The sequence below is a fragment of the Delphinus delphis genome, chromosome 4 (genome assembly GCF_949987515.2).
Source record: "Delphinus delphis chromosome 4, mDelDel1.2, whole genome shotgun sequence".
NCBI lineage: Eukaryota > Metazoa > Chordata > Mammalia > Artiodactyla > Delphinidae > Delphinus > Delphinus delphis.
The window spans coordinates 10,290,225-10,311,717 of record NC_082686.1 but is presented as its reverse complement, the minus strand read 5'-3'; the positions used below and the strand labels follow the sequence as shown (position 1 = coordinate 10,311,717).

At 45.9% G+C, this 21,493-nt stretch overlaps 1 protein-coding gene across 1 annotated transcript in view; it reads right to left on the bottom strand.

Moving 5' to 3' along the window:
* The window catches only part of RUNX1 (RUNX family transcription factor 1), a 244,159-nt gene that overhangs the window by 43,756 nt on the left and 178,910 nt on the right, over window positions 1-21,493 (bottom strand). The window contains exon 5 of the mRNA XM_060010336.1: window positions 19,682-19,786. Within this exon, the coding sequence (XP_059866319.1) occupies window positions 19,682-19,786 (105 nt within the window). The remainder of the gene's footprint in view (window positions 1-19,681; window positions 19,787-21,493) is intronic.

Below are 21,493 nucleotides of genomic sequence, written 5' to 3'. Positions count from 1 at the left end.
GAGCCCATGCGCCGCAGCAAGAGAAGCCACCGCAGTGAGAAGCCTGCGCACTGCTATGAAGAGTAGCCCCCACTCGCCGCAACTAGAGAAAGCCTGCACGCAGCAACGAAGACCCAACACAGCCAAAAATAAATTTAAAATAAATAAATTTATTAAAAAAAAAACCCTTCCTAACTGCAAACCTATCCATCTGCTGGCTAATTAAATGTTGGGAGATACGGTCTCATATTATATATTGTGTATAGATGATATCTACATAGATTTATACATATAATTGTATACATAGATTATATAGAGATTGTATATACCTTATATACACAATATATAATGTGATATAAAATATATACTGATATATGTAACTATATTAGAATACATATTATAATACATGTTTATATATCATCCAACTTTACATGTACACAGGTAGCCTAACTTCCCCCCCCTCTATCTCCTCCCATATCGTTAAGCTTAGAAAACAGCGCAAGGTTGGAGTCCTTCTGAACTGAAGAAGGGCTGGAGAAATTAGCCTCGTTTTTTTCTTTTTTTCTTTTTTTTTTTTTTTTGCAGTACCTGAGCCTCTCACTGTTGTGGCCTCTCCCGTTGCGGAGCACAGGCTCCGGACGCGCAGGCTCAGCGGCCATGGCTCACGGGCCCAGCTGCTCCGCGGCATGTGGGATCCTCCCGGACCGGGGCCCGAACCCGCGTCCCCTGCATCGGCAGGCGGACTCTCAACCACTGCGCCACCAGGGAAGCCCTAGCCTCGTTTTTTAACCCATACGTGGGAGTGAAGTTCAGAGAAGTTATGTCATTTTCCCAATCTCACACAGTTAACTAGAGAAAGAGGGCAGGTCTGAAAACACACCCACTCCCTCAACCTTCCCCCACCACCTCATGCTCCGTGCACCTAGAAATACCCATTTCCACGACTCCCACGTAACAGAGAGGAAAGGCGCACAATGTCCCATGGTTGTCCATCACAGGGACCCTGGGCACTTGCATGATTTGCACACCCTGCCTTTACAGTCCCACTTCTGTTCCCGGCTCGTCCTTAGAACAGAAGAGAGCCAGAGTCGTGGGGTGACCCCTGGCAGAGAGCTGGGTCTCACACGTCTGCAAGGGCATCCGAATCACCCGGACATCCTGGCAGGGCTGGGATGGGGCCAGTGAGTTCAGAATAAGGTCCCGGTGATGCTGAGGCTGCTGGTCCAGGCACCACCCTGGGAGCATGGGTGTGAGTGCCAGCGATTTGTCCCTGTGGTGCACATACTTCCAACATGCTTCTCATCTGCCGGGCTTGGAAATTAAAACACCAAATATACCAGAACTGTGTTTAGACTAAGTGCCCATGGACGCTGAGTGATGGCCTTGTTTTGGTGATAACTATTTTGTGGCCTTTAAAAAAAGTTTTTAAATTCTTCAGTGTGCTGTACAGAGTGGCTGAAAATGCCAAAACTCTGCCCGCAGAGAGGTGGGTTGTGACCGTCTCTCTCCCACCATCCCTGAGATGACTCCCTGAGTCGCTGTTGCAATAATCAGGTGGGTCTGCAAGGGGAAGCCAGCATTCTCAGGCAGGAAGCAACTTCCGCCCTGCCGTCTAAGGAAAGACTTTGGGGAACAGCAGAAAAGGGTTACTTGGACGCTATGAGTCCATTCCAGAAATGCAGCGGCTGAGACCTCTGAGCCCCCGCAAGGCTGGGGGTGCTAATGCGGATGCTGTAATCCTTCTCTCCCTGAGAGATACAGCATGGCACCAGGGAAATGGGGCTGCCAGTCTGGATGTTAATAACTCTCCATCGTAAATCTGCTTTTCCACCCAACTTTCCTGCGGACAAGAGCAAGTCTCTTCAGCCTCCTTATCTGCAAGCCTGGAATTAAAGGACTAAGACGGATTACTGTGAAGGCCTCTAAAAGCATTCGCGGCAATTACATCTGCAGCGATTCGACTCAACTGGTTCCTGTCAGACGACTCTAAGCGGGGGCTTTCTTGAACAACTTCATGTGACATTAGGACTTTCAGAGTTCTCTTTCTTTTTTTTAGGCAAATACCTGACCTTTGGGAGCCATGAGACTGGTCTTCAGAGCTCTGTCTTGAACCCGGGATTCTCCCTGGCCTGCCCGACCCTTGGGTGTGCTGGTGGCTGGCAGCTTTGTACAAGGTATCCTGAGAATTCACTCTCCCTCTGCCCCCTGCTCTTTCATCTGTGGCCCTTTGAACAGTTACTAGTGACCTTGGACATCAGTTTTCCCAGATCCTTCCCTCTCTCCCCTCAAGCCTCCACTGAGCCTTTCCTGGTACCCACTGAGCATCCCATTCTGTTTTTGCCCCTTCCCCACAATGGCCCAAAGGCCGCATCCAGAGGGAGTGGGCCATTAAACTCAGCTTCAAGCCTGCTAGCAGGTTGTCAGGGGCTGCAGCTGGGAAGAAAACCACTCTGCTGAATCTTAATCCAGGGTCTCATTTTCCTGCATGTCTTATTGGTTAGCAAATAATGATACTCTTTGGTTCCCTGCCCACCCCTTCCCATCAGCGGCCAGAGGAAGGTAAGGCTGAGATTAAGGCTTATCAACCTACCTGTGCAATTGTCCACCCACCCTCACCCATGCGCCCTGTGCAGGGCTTCTGTTCCCCTCACTCATGCTCCTTCTAAACCACACCAAGCCAGTGGGGCAAATCCACTAGGACGCCACCACTTCCTAGGCCATACATTTCTACTGACTGAGGGATTCTGCAGACGCGATGCCTTAGCCCAGAAGAATCACCAGCAGGGATGGCGATGCCTTTGGCTGAGAAGAGCTTTGGTTCTCTTGCAGGTGGCAACAGGTAAGTGAGTGACCCCTGAGTCTACCTGTGCACGGGGCTTCCCTATCCTGGGTCTTCCCAAACCGTGGTCCTGCACTGCCCCCTCACATGGCATGAAGCGCATGTTTTAGGGGTCAGGCTGGCGTTTTGCTAAGCGTGCTTTCTAGACTAGAAGGCAGACAGTTTGAATTCCCCACTTTGCTCCAGTCACACTGGCCATCTTGCTACTGCTCCCATAGGCCTGCCTCAGGGCCTTTGCACTTGCTGTTTCCTCGGCCCAGAACACTTATTCTCCAGATACCTGTGGACCAGATCTCTCCTATTTTTTTCCAGTCTTCGCTTAAATTTCATCTTCTCCCTGAGAAATTCCTGAACACCCTAGTTTAAGTTGCAAACCCTCTCCAACCTGGCCAACCCCTGACCCTTTACCTTGGGTTTTCTCCATACCATTTATTAATGTTACTTACAGTCTGTCTAGGCCCACTGGGCTGCAAGCTCCGTGAAGGTGGGATGTTGTCTCTTTTCTCCACAGCTGTATCCCCAGTGCATAGGAGAGTACCCGGCACACCGTAGGCTCACTAAATGTTCACTGAATGACCGACCGACTGGCTGAACACTGGTGCCAACCAATTGTCCTCCATTAGATTGTAGGAAAGTAGAACTTATTTGGGGCAAAGGAAATGTGAACTAAAGTTTTCAGCTGAAATGGAACTGTAGAGGGCTCAGGAAAACTACTTGGGGAGGAAAAATATCATAACTGAACATAGAGAGTTTCACGGAGAATTGACTCATGAGACGTTAAACCGTCCATAAAACTTGTCTTCTCTATTTTTTTCCCCTTCATTACACAAAAAGATAAAAAAGAATGGATACAATAGTGTTAGTATTTATAGTGATGCTATATTTACAATAAATTGCAATGTATTTTTCATAGAACCCATATGATCTTGTGGGTTAATTTACTGTTTAGAGTTTCAAAATTAAAAGTAGTGATTATAATAATAAACGTATCAGCAAGAACTTAAAATAAAAAAAGAATGGATAAAAGGCCTTTCGTGCAGAGCTGAGTGTAGCACCCTCGTATAAGCAAGGCACTGCTACAGCTTCCTTGTGTTTCTGGGAGAGAGTATCCCCATACACACACACACACACACACACACACACACACACACATATGCGCGTGCGCGCGCACGTCCCTCTAGACATGGGCTAAGCGTCCCATGTCCCTCTAGACATGGGCTAAGACATAACTGCTAGAGCAAAGCACGAAAGGAAAGGTGTAGAAAGGTAACGTGGAGAGCAAAGCGGCGGGCTGGGGCTAGAGCAAGAACGACAATTAACCCAGACTTTAGGCCAACACAGGGCCCGCCCCCTCCATCCCTCCCTGAACCTTGCCCTCAAAATTCATGGGACAAAAACAGAAACAAAACTGAATTTCCTGAAGTTCCAGGCTCACAGTAACAGGCAGTGGAGTTTTTAGCTCATATGCATGAGCTCTTGGAGACCTGGGCCTCCCTAAAAGCAGAGGAGTCAGGATCTGTGGTCATCGGTCGCCACGGGTTACCTCCTGTTTCTGTCTGGTGACTAAGGAGGTCATGGTAGCTTAGAGCAGAGAACCCTCCTGGTTTCTTTTGCTCCTGACCAGAGGCAGCCCTCTGGGGGGCGGCGGAGGCAATCTCCGTGGAAGGGTGCAGACAGCTCAGAAGTTCCGGATTCATTCTCCTCTACAAGCTTGTGATTCCAAGGACTGTCAGCCCGTCCTCGGGGGAGAGACTGTCTCAAGAAAACCCCGGTAGAGGGTAACAGAAAGTAACCCCAGAGTGGCAACTGTTGGTCATGTGATCCATTTATCCGAATGGCCCCTGCTCCCCAAGGACAGGCTCTGCGAATGGGAGGTGACTTCGGAAGGGTACGTTCTGGTGGTGAGGCAGGGGTCAAGTTGAGAGGAAGTACTCCCCGAGGCTTTGACCTGGCTTTGGAGTCCAGGTCCCCAGCAGTGCTAGCTCTGGGAGGACAGGCGAGGCCTGGGGGAAGAGTCCACAGGCTGCGCCTCCTGCATCAGGCTGCCTGGGCGTTCCTGGTCTCCCCACCAGGCGTTCTGACACCCCTGCGGGTCTCCACTCCCCTCCTGTACCCGCACACACCACGCATAAAAGCCAGGGGCCCCGAGCCTGTTCAGAGAGGGCTGCGGTAAACCGAGGGCCCTCTGGAGGTTGGGTGGTGCCCCAATCAATGCTGGGTGAATGAACGAGTGACGAATGAATGCGTAAGTGAATGAACACCCCCTTCCTGAGCTAGGCTTACTCTGGGATGCACATCTAGCAGTGGGCAGGATGGTCCATTTCTCTTTGTTTTTAACAAAGGGTAAGGAAAGTTCCCTCCCATTCCTAAAAGCCCTCCTGTTGGTCCCTGGGGGAGCAGTATCTGATTCCCATCTCCTCTCATGGCACAAATGCCCACTGAATTCTGGGCTGGCCTCATGGCAGCAGGAGACCAAGGGGCCAGCCGAAGTCCTAACCCAAGTCCTTTAATAGATGGCTAAGCAGGCTTTGGCTGGTACAAAAGGACAGTGGCCCTCTGGCCGCTCACAGCTCTTGAGCACTTGCTAGTAAGAAAGCCAAGAGTGACTAGTGGTTGTTTTTAACAGGCCATTATCCCTACCTCACACCATCCAGAGAAGAAGCGGGCAGATTGTTTTAGGGATGATAGCCTCACTCAGGCTAACTTATCCACTGTCCACAGCTGAGTAGGAGTGTTTGTGGGGCAGGGGTCCTCCCCCCTCAGTTACTTGAACGGGCAGTGGCTCTTTGTCTGGGACTCCCTAAGAGTCACAGCACGGTGATGAAAATGTTGGTCCCAACGCTTGCCACGTAACGTTGGGAGGGAAAGTTCCATTTATTCCAAGACACAAGTGCCCCCTATTCACCCTGATGAGCGCATCTGAGTCTGGAGTGAAGGACAAAAAGGCTGTCAGAACTTCCCTCCAAAACACTGGCACCATTCTGCCATCCCAATCCTTTCCAGATTGGAAAGCAACAGGCCTTCCTCCTTCTGTCTTTACCTTGGGACTCTGCCTCCGGAAGGCTGGCACGGTAGGCCCAGCCTCCCTGCTCTGCTATGAATGCAACAGGACCAGTGTTTTGAACTTTCCTTTTCACACCGTCAACAGTCCCTCTTCTGTAGGAACACTCTGCTATGTGAAAGTATAACCTCCACTGGGTGAGGGCGCCCTTGTAAACTGCAGGTCGTCATGCTTTGTCTTTTCCCAGCCCGAGGGCCACCCCCACTCCCTTCCCTGTCTCTTCCCCACCCCACCCCCACTTTTATTTTTTTTTTTAAACCACTTCTGCTTCCTTCATTTTCTTTGCAGCTGTGGCCCAAAGATATAGGAAAGCTACTGTATAGGATTTTGAAAGCAGGGCCTCTGAGAGCTTTCCAAGCTCCGTACAAGCCGGTTATTCTCTGGCTTGTTTTCTTTGGCTTCAGGTTAGTAACACAGAATGAGTCAAACAGTATTAACTTTCAATAGGGAAGTGGTGTGGTCAACCCAAGCTGTTTGCGGCTAGATTGTGAAGATAGGTAAGTGAGGCAGGTAGTGAAGAACTGCTCATAGCCTGCGAGGAGGCAAAGGGGAGAGGCAGCCTCACTCAGAAACATCCAGCAATGAGGTCAACAGGACTCAACCCATCTTTCTTAAGTTGGCTGAGGAATAACACTGAGGTCTCCGGCTGGCCAGCTTCCGGAATTTGGCCAGGTTGGGGCTCTGTAGCTTGCACAACTGAGCACTTTGTGGGTATAAGGATGACTTTTCCCCCCCCGTCCTTTCTTTCCCTTCCTTCCTTCCTTCCTTTCCTCCCTCCCTTCCTTCCCTCTTTCTTTCAAATGATGCCAAAGTCATGGGAAATCTAGTTAGGATAATTGGCTGTCCTTATGGCATGTCACTCTGGGTGGACCTTTATCCATTTCTTTCCCCTGTTTGGGGTGTGAGTAACTGTGCCTTCCCCCCTCCCTCCACCTGGCCCTTGCCCATCTTCTTAGCCCTAGATCTGGTTCCCCAGGTGGATGGGCTGGCTGCAAAGCCGGGGCTCTCCTCCAGGTTGGGTGATGCACTTGGCGGGGGTGGGGTGGTGGTGGAGGTGATGCAGTCACTCCTACAGACATCGAATCTTACTTTTAGAAGCTGATAAGGATCTTAAAACCATCAAATCCTCTCTCTCTCTTGTTCTGCAGAGGAGGAAACGGAGGCTGCTGAGCTTTGCAGAACCAGCCGGGGCCAGGATCTAGGGCTCCCAGCAGTCTTTCCATGCGGCTGCCTCTCCCTCGCCCAGGGCTCAGGATTCCTCTTACAGCTCAACAGAGTGGCTCCGAGAACAGCTCAGCACTCGAGACTCAAATTTCAGCAGTTTCCAGTTCTTTCTCCCTGCACTTGGCTACTTATTTATTTTGAGACTGGCTGAATCACCCAAGGAATAGAACGAGTTTCTCCTCCCAACCTGCTCTGAGCAGCACGTCCGCGAATGAACAGGACGGAAAGCCGGCCTCCGGAGCCTTGCAAGTTTCCCACCTTGGAGCAGCTGCAGGTTTTGACTCCTCCTGGGAAACTGGCACGAAGGCTCAAGGGTGTAATATTTCACCTCCTTGCAATCTAATCCAGAAATCTCAGGCGAGCAGCATATATAAAAAGCCACGGGTGGAAAAAAAAAGAAAGAAAGAAGGACTCAGCAAGCTGCCCTGCAATCTTTGCAATTCTCCCTAAGCCTTTCATGGAAAGAAAATGAAATAATACAGCTGGAGAGGAAAAACTGTATTTGGTTTTGGAAAAGAAATAGATCTTAAAATACAACCCAGTTCTCTTAACTGTCAAGGTTGCCTTTTGTCTGTTTGTTTCCAAAATGCCTAAAGGGTGTATAACGGTAGGAAAGAAAATATTAAGATATTTTAATGGCAAAAAGTAAACTTTCTGAAAGTATGGATTCACAGTGGGGCTGATTAAAATGTCTCTATTTTTCTCTATGGTTTTCTTCTCATCAATCCCGAAAGAAAGTATGAGATGAGATGTACCTTCAAGAAACCAATAATTATTTTATTTAAGATCCCTGAGATTTTTGTACAATATAATATACATATCAAGAGTAAAATTTCCTGATTGTTTTTCTGTTCATCTAATTCCATATCTCTATATTTCTATTATTTGATAGACTGTTTACAAAGCACCTTGATATCTATTATCTCAATTCATCCAAAGCAATCCTATGCATTAGAGCTCATATAATTATCCCCACCTTATAGATGACTCAGTGGAAGCTTCTAGATGCTAAGAATCCTAGCAGATCACACAGCAGCGTGTTCAGTTAAGAAACAACTACCTTCTGATAAAATCTTTGCTTGGGAAAAGAGACAAAGAAGCAGGGCCATATGGTGAACTTGGTTTTGCTTCAGTGAGGAGAATATTGGTGAAGTTGGCTCCGGAATTCAGTATTTGGGGTTAATCATAGGTAGCGTGGAAGGAAAACGAGAAAAAAGCCCTCCCTGTATTGTATCCTGAGAGTTCCATCTGCAATGATTAAAAAAAAAAAAAATTAGGGAGTATGGGATCAACGTGTACACACTGCTATATTTAAAATGGATCACCAGCAAGGACCTACTGTACAGTACAGGGAAGTCTGCTCAATGTTATGCAGCAGCCCGGATGGGACGGGAGTCTGGGGGAGAATGGCTACATGTGTATGTATGGCTGAGTCGCTTTGCTGTGCACCTGGAACATCACAACATTGTTCATCGGCTATCCTCCAGCATAAAATAAAAAGTTTAAGAAAAAAATAACTTGGCAATGGCAAGTATGTGGCCTCCCACTTGGGCAGCATTCCAATTGCTTCTGCAGTGAGGACTATGGGATGTGGGAAGGGGGCCCACCTGTGTCCAGAGCATGTGCTTTAATAATAACAGCTAATACTTAAGAGGTACCTCTGTGCCAGACACTGTGTATCATCACATGTGTTACTTAATTCAGTTAGCACAAGAATCCCCCAAGATGGGGACATCTTCCTGGTGTGACACCCGAGGAGACTGAGCTTGGGGAAGCTAATCTGATCACAGTGGAGACGTGACCTTGAATCAGGCAGTCAGCTCTCTAGCTGGGCTTCTAACCACCACTCCAGCCTGCCCCTCAGGCTGTCTCATTTAATCCTCACATCCCCCAGCAAGGTGGTGTCCCAAGCCCATTCTACAGATGGGGAAATTACACAGTTAGTAAGTAGCAGGGCTCAGACGTGAGGCCAGGTTGGTCCAGCTCCAAACTCCTCTTTCACTCCCTCAAGCTCAGAACTCTCTGCTTCATTTCTGAAACTTGGGGCTATGCCCTGTTAGCAACGCCAGAAATGAACAAAAAGATGTGACTGTGGACGTTTCTCCTTAGCTCTTTAACGTGAGTGAACTGGAAATATCATACATCTACTTCAGAGGTAGGGAAAAACAAGGTGATACGAGGAACAAATTCAAAGAGGGCCATAAATGTATATAGTTCTTAAGAGCTTAGTTATTTCAAATATTTACTTTTTATCTCAAATGACCAGAAGGCTGACTTCTAAGCCATGGTGAACAAAAACAAAAACAAAAACAAACAGATGGGATCTCAAATGCTCAACATTTCAGTGTATGAAAGTACCCTGAAAGATTCAGTAACAGGCTGAGTTTTAGTCAATACTTGCTTTAATGAACCCTGAGTATATGTAAATCATGGAGGTACCAAAGTAAGGTATTGCCGCTAACTTACTTTATAGGGGTCTAGGGAGTTGGCAGATGAATTCAACTGTGTTCCTTAAAAAAAGGCAAACAGAAAAGAACTTTGCTTTGGGTACTGAAGTGTCTTTCACCTTGGCTTTCATCTACAAATGTACAGCCAGAATATTTCTCTTGGCTATTGGGAATTTTCCCAGTGACGATGCATAACTTACTTGCAGAAAGAACTCACTGCAAATATACCACGTGTAACTCAGAATATGAAAAAGGCATTTCACATCCACTGTCAGTGTTGGTGGTGTGTCTGATAATACAGTTGTAATGTTCAGTAATAGATTATACCTAATTTACCCCTTCTTTATCGTCAGCTTTTCATAGCAAAAAAGCAAACCTCTAAAACAAATTGTTTATAAAGGAAAAGAACATGGAAGAAATGGGAGAACACAGAAATTGCAAGCTAGCTCAAATGAACTTAAATACAGATCTAGGGCAAGGGGGTAGTTTTACTTAACTTACTTAAACTTAACCTGCATTTTTTTTTTTTCTTTTTGGTCGTGGTGGAGTTCTATCAGACCTACTGGATCCAATTCTTACTAATGCCTTTCTTAGCTACATGCCTTACAGGAAAAAAATACAAGCCTTTGCAAAAACTCAAGTAGAGTTTTTTTTGAAAAATAAAAACTAGAACGTGGTTAGAGTATAAAAAATATTCTAAGTCCATCCCAAAGCCGACAAGCAGACGCATTATAATGCGCTGTGCCAACAGCAATCCGTCTGCAAACCGTGGGTCCACCCCCCGCCAGGAGAGTTTCGCACACAGAGATGGGGCCCATCTGGCTGCGCAGCGCCCAGGGTTCCAACACGCTTAGGTGCTTCCCAAAGTGCAACTAGATGGCAGCACGGACCTCAGCGGAGCTGTTCCCCAACCATCCCAGGTCAGAGGCCACTCCATCAGGTCACAAGGTGCGCAGGCCACAAACGAGGCACTGCGCATGCCCAGAAGGGTTTCCGATGGTGAAAGGTGGAAGCGCTGTCATTGAAATGTGCTACTGAGTGTCTTTGGGGAAAGAGAAGAAAAGGCCTAGCAAACACATACCAAAAAAGAAAATTCCAAAAATCCCAAGGCGAATCTAGAAAGACACATTGGTTTAGGAAACTCAGAGTGGCCGAGTGTTTCCTATGCCCGCAAAGCTGGGCTGCGGCTAACGGGTCCAGGCACCACCGCCCCCGAGGTGAGTTGCATGCATCTGACGCGAGAATTCAGACACCAAGAGACTCTGGCACATTTCATGTCAGTTTTCTAGATCAGTGTGGAAGAGCCTCTCCCAAGCTGTGTCATGCATGTATCTGAAAGGACCCAGACGTTAGACCTCAAATACTTTCGATGTTACTCAGGCAGGATTTTTCCCCCTGAGTTTGTGAAAACAAAGTTCAACCTTTGGGGGCAAAGCCATTTGCCCATGAGGGACTTAGGAACGGTGCCCGGAGTGTTTCAAGGGTCCATAAAAATGCCAGAAAAGAAATTTTACCTTGTCTAAATACAAAAGGAAAACTGAAAAAAAAAAAAATCAAAATTTATAAATGTTTAATTGTGTCTAAAAAAATGAAACATTATGGCAACTTCATGAATTTTTAAACTTAGGAATCACAACTGTTTTTTGTTTAGCGTTTTCTCATTTCCAAAGGATTCTAAGACTCAAGGTAAATAAGTGTTCCATCTCCTGAACACTGACTGTGTGCCAGACATTGGTTCAAGATGTTCTACCAAGACCGTCGCGTTCAGGCTCCCTGCCCTGGGAGGCGCGTTCAGGCTCACTGCCCTGGGACGCGCGTACAGCCCCTGTCCTTGTTCTGCGAAGGCTCAGCCAGGCTAGCATGCACCCCAGGTATGGTCACCCACACAGTAAGCAAATGCCAAAATGGGGATCTCAACCCGATGGCAATCACTGTGTTGACGGCAGCGAGATCAGGGCTGCAGGAAATTGAATGAGTTACTCATAGCCAGATAATTTCAACACCAAATGATAACAGCCGTTCAAAAACGTAGAGCAAAAAAATATCTAACGTAGGAGCTGAGTGTATATGGATATGTCTGACGTATGAAGGATACACCCCTGTGGACGGCGGCCCACGGGGGTCAGCCTCTGAGGGGCACTGTTTGTGGGGCAGCCCGTGGCTTCTGTTTTTCTGATGATATTTTGTTACTCCTTCAGTGCAGACTAATTTAGATATTATCTCGTCCCATTGCCTGGTTGGACAGAAGAGGGAAGTGAGGACAAAGTACTTAAGAACTGCCTGAGTTCACACCCACTGGCCTGGTGGCGCCAGTCTGAAACCCAGGTCCCCCCAGTTCAGGATCTAGAAAACTTTATACATTTTTTAAAAAAATAAATTTATTTATCTTTGGCTGTGTTGGGTCTTCGCTGCCGTGCGTGGTTTTCTCTAGTAACAGTGAGTGGGGGCTACTGTTTGTTGCGGTGCGCGGGCTTCTCATTGCGGTGGCTTCTCTTGTTGCGGAGAATGGGCTCTAGGCCCGTGGGCTTCAGTAGTTGTGGCATGCGGGCTCAGTAATTGTGGCTCGTGGGCTCTAGAGCGCAGGCTCAGTAGTTGTGGCACATGGGCTCACTTGCTCCGCGGCATGTGGGATCTTCCTGGACCAGGGCTCAAACCCATGTCCCCTGCATTGGCAGGCAGATTCTTAACCACTGCGCCACCAGGGAAGCCTTATACGTGTTCTAAGATTAAGAGATGGAAGCCTAAATGCAGACAAGATTTTTTTTTCTTTTAGCACTTCGTATACTAAATTCTAACAAGGACTGTGATATGTTAGCTTAGATCTTGACTTCACTGGTGTGGCATTTAAAATATTGATATGGGTTTGCAATGGTCTGGATGGAAGGAGATATTCAACGTCATGGTTTAAGGTTCATTCCATGTTTCTTCTCTCCCCCATGCCTGCTGCGTTAGACTGAGAAGGTACCTAGATCATTTCATTGGGTTCTCACTGGTACCTGGAAGGAACTATTTCCTTCCTTTCTGTAGCAATACAAATGCCACCTAAACATCTTGGTGATTTCTGTATAAGACAGAGCTAGTTACCAAGAGGTCACAGGTCTGCCCAGGTCTCGGGCGAGCTACTGAGGGGGGTTATCACTGCTTCCAGAGGCAGAACCCTACTCCCTCCAGGGTCCTTTTACACACCCCTCATCCAAGGGACCCTTTCAGACCTCAGCCTGGGTAAGTCCACTAAAAGCTCTATGAAGTCCACTAAAAGCTCAAGGGTCATGGAAGTCTTTATGTATATAAAATTCTTCTTTGATATAAAATTCTAGTTTGATGTTACTAAGCATAAAAACCAGAAAGACATTCTAAAATTCCTTGGAAATATTTAGGCAGGATAATCAGCGCTTTAAAAACTGCTTTTGCCAAGGCATCAGATAGTTGGGGAGTTCAGCACAGTGGGGATTATAGCACCAGCGGAAGTCACCCCAGAACGTCTACGTTAGCAATGAATTGCCTTTCACAGTGGGAGGAGGAATATAAGTAGAACGTTCTACCTCTTTGACCCTCTGTCTCCTACTTTATATTTGGGTGAGAGGGAAGAAGGAATTATTTCCTTTTCTTTCGGGGATCGCAATTTCATCTAGAAAGAATGAAAATCCAAATCCGACATTGGAAGGATCCAAGGAAAGGGGGATTACGTAGATCATCGTTCATTACTTAGAGGACATGCTTGAAGCAATTCCCAGCGAACCAAGTAATCGGGGATTGATAATTACGATCCTGAGGTTACAGATCCAGAAAACCTCCTGGCATTCCACTAACAAGTCAGGAGCAAAGAATGACACGAACTTGCATCCTCCTAACAGGCTCCACAACTGTGTACGTGGGCCCTCTAGGAAGTTCTTTGCCGAAGGGGGAAACGGACTCGGACGGTTCACCTGGGGGTCATCTTTGTCACATGACTCATCTTTCCTGCCTGCCCGCACTGGAGGGAGAGGTTTATGTTGGGCAGCATCCCTGCTTCAGGCCCCCACTGATGCCAGGTCCCCAAGCAGACCCTGGTGAAAGATGTGGAACCAGAAGTTGCCACATGTGACAGCATGGCTGTACATTTCACTGCAGCACCGCCCCAGGGAAAACACTGATTCCATCCCATCGGTACAAAAATGACGACTGCCGAGGCTATGAGGCTCTGCTTTCTCCAAGAAAACTGTATTTGAACCAGAATTTTATTGATAAACTCTCCTAAAGATACAATTTCTGCACAGAAATTTCAACACAGTAAAGCTCAAGTAGCAGTTGGTGTAGTTCTTAAAACAGACTTTGGCGTCTGTGGCCTGCAGTGTCTGGACTGCTTCGTTTCAGTTCTGGCTGACTAACTGTGTGACCCTGGGCAAGGGAATGGATTTCTCTTTGTGTCAATTTCCTTACCTGATCTTGCAAAAATTATGTCAATGAAGGTATGCGCAGCACTTTGAACAGTGTTGGGCAAACAATTAGCGCTGTCTGAGTGTTAGGTATTATTATTATTATTTTTAGGTATTTTTATTATTAAGAGAAAATAACATTTTAAAAGAGAACTGTATGTCAGTCAGTCACCAGAGCAAATCCATAAACATTTCTGCTCATCCCACACTTTTCTGGACAAACTTGATTTCAAACGTTTTTAGGTCCATTAGCACCATAAGTTTATGGGTGCCTGTCATGCATTCCTCTTTTTCACTTGAAACATGACTGTCATAAACAAAGATCCTGTTTCTTCTCTCTCTATATATATTATAGGTTTGCAATTTACATTCAATATCATAGAAGAAAGTTATAGTTGTGTGATGTACTCTCAACAAAGTCCTTAACAAAGCAATTGAGTGATGGGGAATTAAGCGTATTTTAAATCGACCTATTTTAACTGTAACTCCCCATAAAAATAGTATTATAGTTAGTTGGCAAAAAGGCTAATGTCCCAGAAAGTAGCATATTCCGAAGTTTTAAAGTAACGGCTCCACCTGGCTATCCGTTATTCTGCATCTCAAGGGCTCAGACACAACAGTTACCGTGAAGGGCTCCCTTAACCTGAGGGCAGAAGTTGTCCCAGAAATGGCCAATATTTGTTTTAAGAAGCTTTTCAATTTTTAATTAGTTACTCAGTGTTCCAGATGTAACGGATACCTGGCCAGCCAGATGATGGCTTGTGCCATCAGAATGTCCAATCCACGATCCACGCTACTGGGACATCTCCCCCACTCCCCGGCCCCCCATCACTGGGTCAGTCATTGGGGTCCCAACTACTCTTCAACCCCTCATCAGCCAAATATCTTCCTCTATAGCGCTGAATTAATTCACGCATTCAAATTATTTAGGGAAATATCTACAGAGAATATGCTTCGGTATCTCAGTATTGTCATATTACAGACACATGGGCTAAATTACAGGCACATGGGTTGAGAGCTAGAGTTTTCCATTAGATCCCCTGAAATAGTAAAAAAAAAACAGAAAACAAAAACATAAAAACAATCTCAAATATCCTTTTCTTGAAAACTCCTTTCACTCTATCTTTCATGCTTAAAGAGAAGACTATCTTTTAATAGGTTGACAAGCTTCTAAATGTTCTACCTACAAACTGAAAACAGACCCCACATTGCTGCTTGCAAGAAGTATCCCAGCAGGAGATAGCTTCTGATGGTGTTCTTTCTCCGTAATAAATTTAATTTTTCAACAATTAATAATTTCTCTATTAATCTGAGATGTAAAAATAATCCTGTGGAATGTGGGAAAAACAAGTCTTGACTCACTAAGAGGCAGGTCAGCTACTGTCAAAGGGCAAGTAACCATCCGAAATGAAAAATATTTTCAATTCTCTTTGGAAGACTCTTTTTGCTACAACTTCACCACTGAAAACCAGGAAGATGGCTGGGAAACATCAAGTTATCCCATCGGCCCAGCCAGCAGACTAGCTGTGGCATGTTTCTTAATTCTTTGTCCTGTTCTTATTGACCTGACTGGCAGGTTGAATGAGATAAGCTTTCCTTCTGGTTTTGCACAAATGGTTTACGTTGAAGGCGCCGTGCCTGCAATCCAGCGCCAACAATTGCCCTTTCTAGACAATCTTAGAGCCGGGACACATGTGAGAAGTCCTATAAGCCGACACCTCGTTTAGAAAATGAGGATACCGAGGTTGGGTCAGAGAGCCTAGAATAGATGAGGTGTAGACGGTGTGGTATGGACGGGGAGGTGAATGCATGAACGGACAGACAGACGGATGGATACGAGCACAGGATGAGGCATCAGGAGCTCCTCATTTCTAATCCTGGCTTCATCACCAACTATTTCTCCCAACCTAAGCAGATCATGTCATTTCTCTGGGCCTGCTTTCCCTTATCGAGGAGGCCGTTAGCCCTGAAGCCTCTTTCAGGTCCCTTTTAGCTCTCAAAGTCATTGATTTCATGAAACAAAAGAACTTTTCAAAACTATTCACCTTGGTGATGCTGGGACCATTTTGCCAGAATCACCCAGAATTCATAGCACCATAATAATGATAGAAGGGACTTGGGAGGTGTTATTAATCCATAGATTTGACACCGCCTGGGCGTACGAATTTCTGTGCAATGAGCTCTCTTAAAATTGCATTAGAAAGAATAAGTCACAATAGTAAAGACATAGTAACAACCAAAGTATCTATCAACAGACAATGAATAAAGAAAACGTGACACACACACACACACGCGCGTGCACATGCACACACACACACATACAGGAATATCATTCAGGCATAAAAAAGAAATCCTGACATTTACCATTTGCAACAACATGGATGGCCCTTGAGGGCATTATGTTAAGTGAAATAAGCCAAGCAGAGAAAGATAAATACCGTATGATCTCACTTACATGTGGAATCTAAAACAAAACAAACTCACAGAAACAGAGAGGAGATCGGTGGTTGCCAGGGGTTGGGGGTGGGGAAATGGGTCAAAGGGTACAAACTTCCAGTTATAAGATGAAAAAGTTCTGGGGACCTAATGTTCAGCATGGACTCTAGTCAACACATTTTTGACCAGAGACGTGTATTATGGCCACAGGAGTTAGTTTCTGCAAAAATCCCCCGGTCAATAATGTGTTAACAACAAAACTGCCAAGAAGGTAGATCTTAAAAGTTCTCAACACACACAAACAAACTGTCACCATACGATGTGATGGATGTGTTAACTAATCTTACTGAGGTAATCATTTCGCAATATATGCATATATCAAATAATCATGTTGTAAACCTTAAACTTATACAGTGTTATAAGTCAATGATATCTCAGTAAAGCCAGGGGAAAATTCTGTTAACTTTCTCTTAAAAACACAGAACAAAACTGGCTGTGAGCAGAGTTTCATCAAAAGAAGTAGTTCCCACCTTGAATCAAGACATTCAAGTAACCGTAAGAAAACAGCATGCCTTTAGGCCTGCCTTGCTTCAGAGAGTGAATAGAAAAGTGAGCATTACCTAAGTCACCCTGGGAGACTGTGTGCATCTGACTTTTGTGTAGAAGTCCCTTGTGAAATGGAGACTATCCACCTAGGCCTCTCACACCTCTTTATAGCATACGCATACGTATTCATTTAACTTAATTTGGTTTTTAAGTTAAATTTTCCCTAGACCCCAAACTCCATTTGGCAGGAAAGACTCTGTAAAAATGGGTGTCTTCTTGGAGCAAATCCCTTCTGCCTGCTCAAAGAGCCCTTCCCAATAATGACTGTTTTCTTAAGTCAACTGTATATACAGGCGGGCCATTACAATCACATGTTTTTCCCTTCTGACTGCCAGTTCTTAAAAATCCAAGCGGCCATCATTTGTTTTCCAAAGCTCAACCACCATCAGTTCTTTGAATGTTACAGGAAATACTGCCTGTGGGGCAAAAACTGCCCTTCATTATGCCTGAGAGAAGAGGGGCAGCGGAAGGCATATGGAGGGGTCTCCTGGTTTAAGCTTCCTCCTCCAGGCAGGTCTACCTTTGAACTGTCCCAGAGGTGGCTATTGCTCCTATTTTTAGTTTTTTTAATGTTTTTATTGAGGTGTAGTTGATGTACAATATTATATAAGTTTCAGGTGTGTAACATAGTGATCCACAACTTTTAAAGGTTAGATTCCACTTATAGTTACTATAAAATATTGGTTATATCCCTATGGTACCATATATCTTTGTATCTTATTTATTTTATACATAGTAGTTTGTACCTCTTAATCTCCTACCTCTATCTTGCCCCTCCCCACTTCCCTGCTTCTGTTTTTAAAGATAGGGAACCTACAGCCTCCTAAGTGAGCCTTTCTGGAAGTTTAATTACCCTCAAGGTCAATTGCCTTACACCTCACAACTGCCGGCTCCCCAACCCCATGCCTGCTGTAATCTGAGCCTGCTTCCTCTTCGGTCCTCTGCAAGCACCAAGGTACCTGTGTGGTGTGTCTGTTATGTTTAATGCAGGGTCACTAGGAGTCTTCAATTTGCCATTCCTACTTTGGAAACCTCCCAAGTAGGGTTTGGTTGGAACTGTGTGTTTCTGAGCCTGTGGTTTGCTTTTCACACAGAAATTGGAATCAGGGGATGCTACCAAGTCCCAGAGTTTCCTGAGCCCGGATATGGCCAGAACATCTCCAGGCGCTTAAAGAGAAAAATCTGCCAGGGGGAAATGAGGTCAGAAATAACGCGAGTCATGGAGCAGGCAAATGGCACGAAGGAGATGGTGAACGGACACCATGTCCTGGGGGGCAGGGGGGTGTCCCTGGTGGATGTGGTGGTTCTCTGCTGGGTTCTGCCCACTCTGGGGTATGGGGAAGGTTGAGGCAGCACCCAGGATGTTTCTAGCGGGTGATCAAGATGCCATGAGACTGTGGCCAGGACTGTAGGAAAGACTGCCATGAGCTGCGGTGCTCACAGGATGACCTGCAGAGAGCCACGCCCCAGGGGCGACCTTAGAGCCCCCAGAGGCACCAGGCAGGTCCTCTGGAGGAATGGTCCTGGGGTAGGGGGTGCAGAGCAGCAGCCAGAGATGCAGGCAGGGAGGCTCCGCTGGCATTTCCTGAGTTCATTCTCTGTGCCGGGCATATACAGCATTGTCTCATTCAAATTGATAGAGAAGCTCCCATTATTATCCCCATATTACAGATGAGGAAACTGAGGTTCAGAGAGGCTCCGTAACTTCCTGAAGGCTTAAGAGCCTCAACCGGAACTCCACTTGTTTGCCCCAGAACCCAAATTCTTAACCACTTCATTTTACGACCTGTCATCCCTGTATCTCAACTTGCTGGCATGGTAGGAAGCCCTGTTTCTGACACCCTCAACCCCACCCTTTATAAAAATTAATAGAGAATATTAATTTTCCACCGGGGGCATGACATGGTTAGGAGGCATGCAGATGCTGGGCGGGGGCTCCAGTCAGCTCCACAGATCTGGAACTGGAACCCAGCCTCCATCCCAGGGAAGGGTGTGGTTCTGGAAAAGTGTTACTGTGTGTTTACTCAAAGATAGTCATTAAGTCACCGTGAAGACATTTTTCTGCAGACTAAACAACCCCACTCCTTTTATAAAAAAGCTTTCCTCACAGGAACTATTTTTTTTGTACCCTCTTTCTATATTTACTGGTTTTCTCTCAGGCACTCTTCTCCCCTCCCATGCTCTATTTTAAACAATCCTGTAATAAGATTTTGATCTGTGGCACAGAAAGGAAAGGGTCATTTTCATAGATTTCATCTCCAGCCTCCAAGTGAATAAAAGGCCAGCATGGATGGTGATCAGCCCCTTGTGGTCCACTCTGACCCTCTGGCCTCTTTTGACCACCTCTGCCCCTGGCCAATCTTCCTTGAACTTTACCACGTATTTGGTCCTTAGGCCCATGCAGTCCTGAAATGATTCTGACATGCCCTTGAGTCAGCCTGATTTCCTTTTGCCCTCCAAGAAGATGCTTCAAAACAAGAGCCCAGCGCTCAGAGACAACTTTGAGGAGCGAGAGTGTCAAAAGGAAAATTCTCCCTCCCTGCAGGGGTCTGACATTTCCCTGTGGCAGAAGTTTTAGCCACATCTGAGTGATGCTGATGGAACACAAGGGTTCTGGTGCCTGAGCGTACCAGCTGGGAGGGAAGGTGCCAGCCCCGGGGGGCGGCCCACTTACTTCGAGGTTCTCGGGGTCCGTCCACTGTGATTTTGATGGCTCTGTGGTAGGTGGCAACTTGTGGTGGGTTTGTGAAGACGGTGATGGTTAGAGTGAAGCTCTTTCCTGTTGGAACACAAAAGAGAGCAACGAAGAATGAGGCAATGGCCTGAATATATCTGCTGGGTAATTCAAAATTAATTTATGATTTCCAGCCCTCACGCTGGAAAGGTGGCAGGACTTCAGCACGCATTACTGGTTTTTCCAATACTCCTTTGAGTTTGGCTTTGCTTAAATTTTGGAATGTACATCTACGTTGTCTAGATGTGACACTTCCCTTAGTCACGTGGCTTTTGTTTAGTCATGAATAACACAGGATCAAGAGAGATTCAGTTGTGTTTTCTTTCAGGTCGGGACCCCAGGGACATAGGAGCAGATTGGCAGCCATCCACTCCTTGCCCCCAGGTCCTCCCTTTTAATAAGCTCAGAGCAAAAGAAACCATTTCTGTCTTTGCCCTCTAAACTTGTTTGTACCTCCAAGGATTAGGAAAGATAGAATTCCTAAGTTTGAGGCTAGGCTAAATTGGAATGATTCTCTCTGTGTTAAAAATACTATTTGCTGGTTGATTCTAAATATTGTTTTGAAAGGCCAGATGTTATTATAGGCACTCATGGGGTTGGCCAGACAAAATTTATATTCAATAAATGGATTTAAGGATATGTAGCTGACAGATTGAGATTCAATGACAACTGTTAGCGTAAATACGCAGATGGATTTCCATCTAAGCATTTTATACATACTTAAGAAATGCAAGCATGTCTTCATTGCATAGGTCGAATGCAATGCTTTTTTTTTTTTTTTTTTTTTTTTTTGCGGTATGCGGGCCTCTCCCGTTGCGGAGCACAGGCTCCGGACGCGCAGGCTCAGCGGCCATGGCTCACGGGCCCAGCCGCTCCGCGGCATATGGGATCCTCCCGGACCGGGGCGCGACCCCGCGTCCCCTGCATCGGCAGGCGGACTCCCAACCACTGCGCCACCAGGGAAGCCCGAATGCAATGCTTTTAATAATTTTTAAAAATTGTTTTGAAATATATAATTTATAATAAAAGTATTAATATATAAATACATTAGTTACTTAAAAGCATTTCTTCTTTGCTAAGCAGTTCAGAGAATGCCCTCTGGTTTTGAATTCTGGCTAGCTGACCTTTGACAAGTCACTAGCCCTCCCTGTGCCTCAGTGTCCTTACATGGAAGATGGGTACATATAACTTCTCCTACCTTATCGAATTTGGGGAGAGGTTAAATGAATTAATATGAGTAAAATCATTAAAATAGCATCTGGCACATGGTATTCAAAGGTGTGTGTGTGTGTGTGTGTGTGTGTGTGTGTGTGTGTGTGTGTATGGGGGAGGAGAGAGAGAGAGAGAGAGAGAGAGAGAGAGAGAGAGAGAGGCACAGCTCTTCCTGCAAAAGAGTTAGAAGATTTAGGTTCCTGTACCAATATTTGACTTCTCCAGATCTCAGCTTCCTGGTTTGCAAAATGAAGGCGTTCCTGGGATACATACAATGTCACCTTTAACTCTGATTTTATCTTCTTTTTTCTTTTTAAGATTTTTTTTTTTTTGACGTGGACCATTTTTAAAGTCTTTACTGAATTTGTTACAATAGTGCTTCTGTTTTATGTTTTGGTTTTTTGGCCCCAAGGCATGTGGGATCTTAGCTCCCTGACCAGGGGTGGAACCTGCACCCCCTGCATTGGAAGGCGAAGTCTTAACCACGGGACCGCCAGGGAAGTCCCTGGTTTTATCTTCTAGATGAAATCCCAGTGCCCA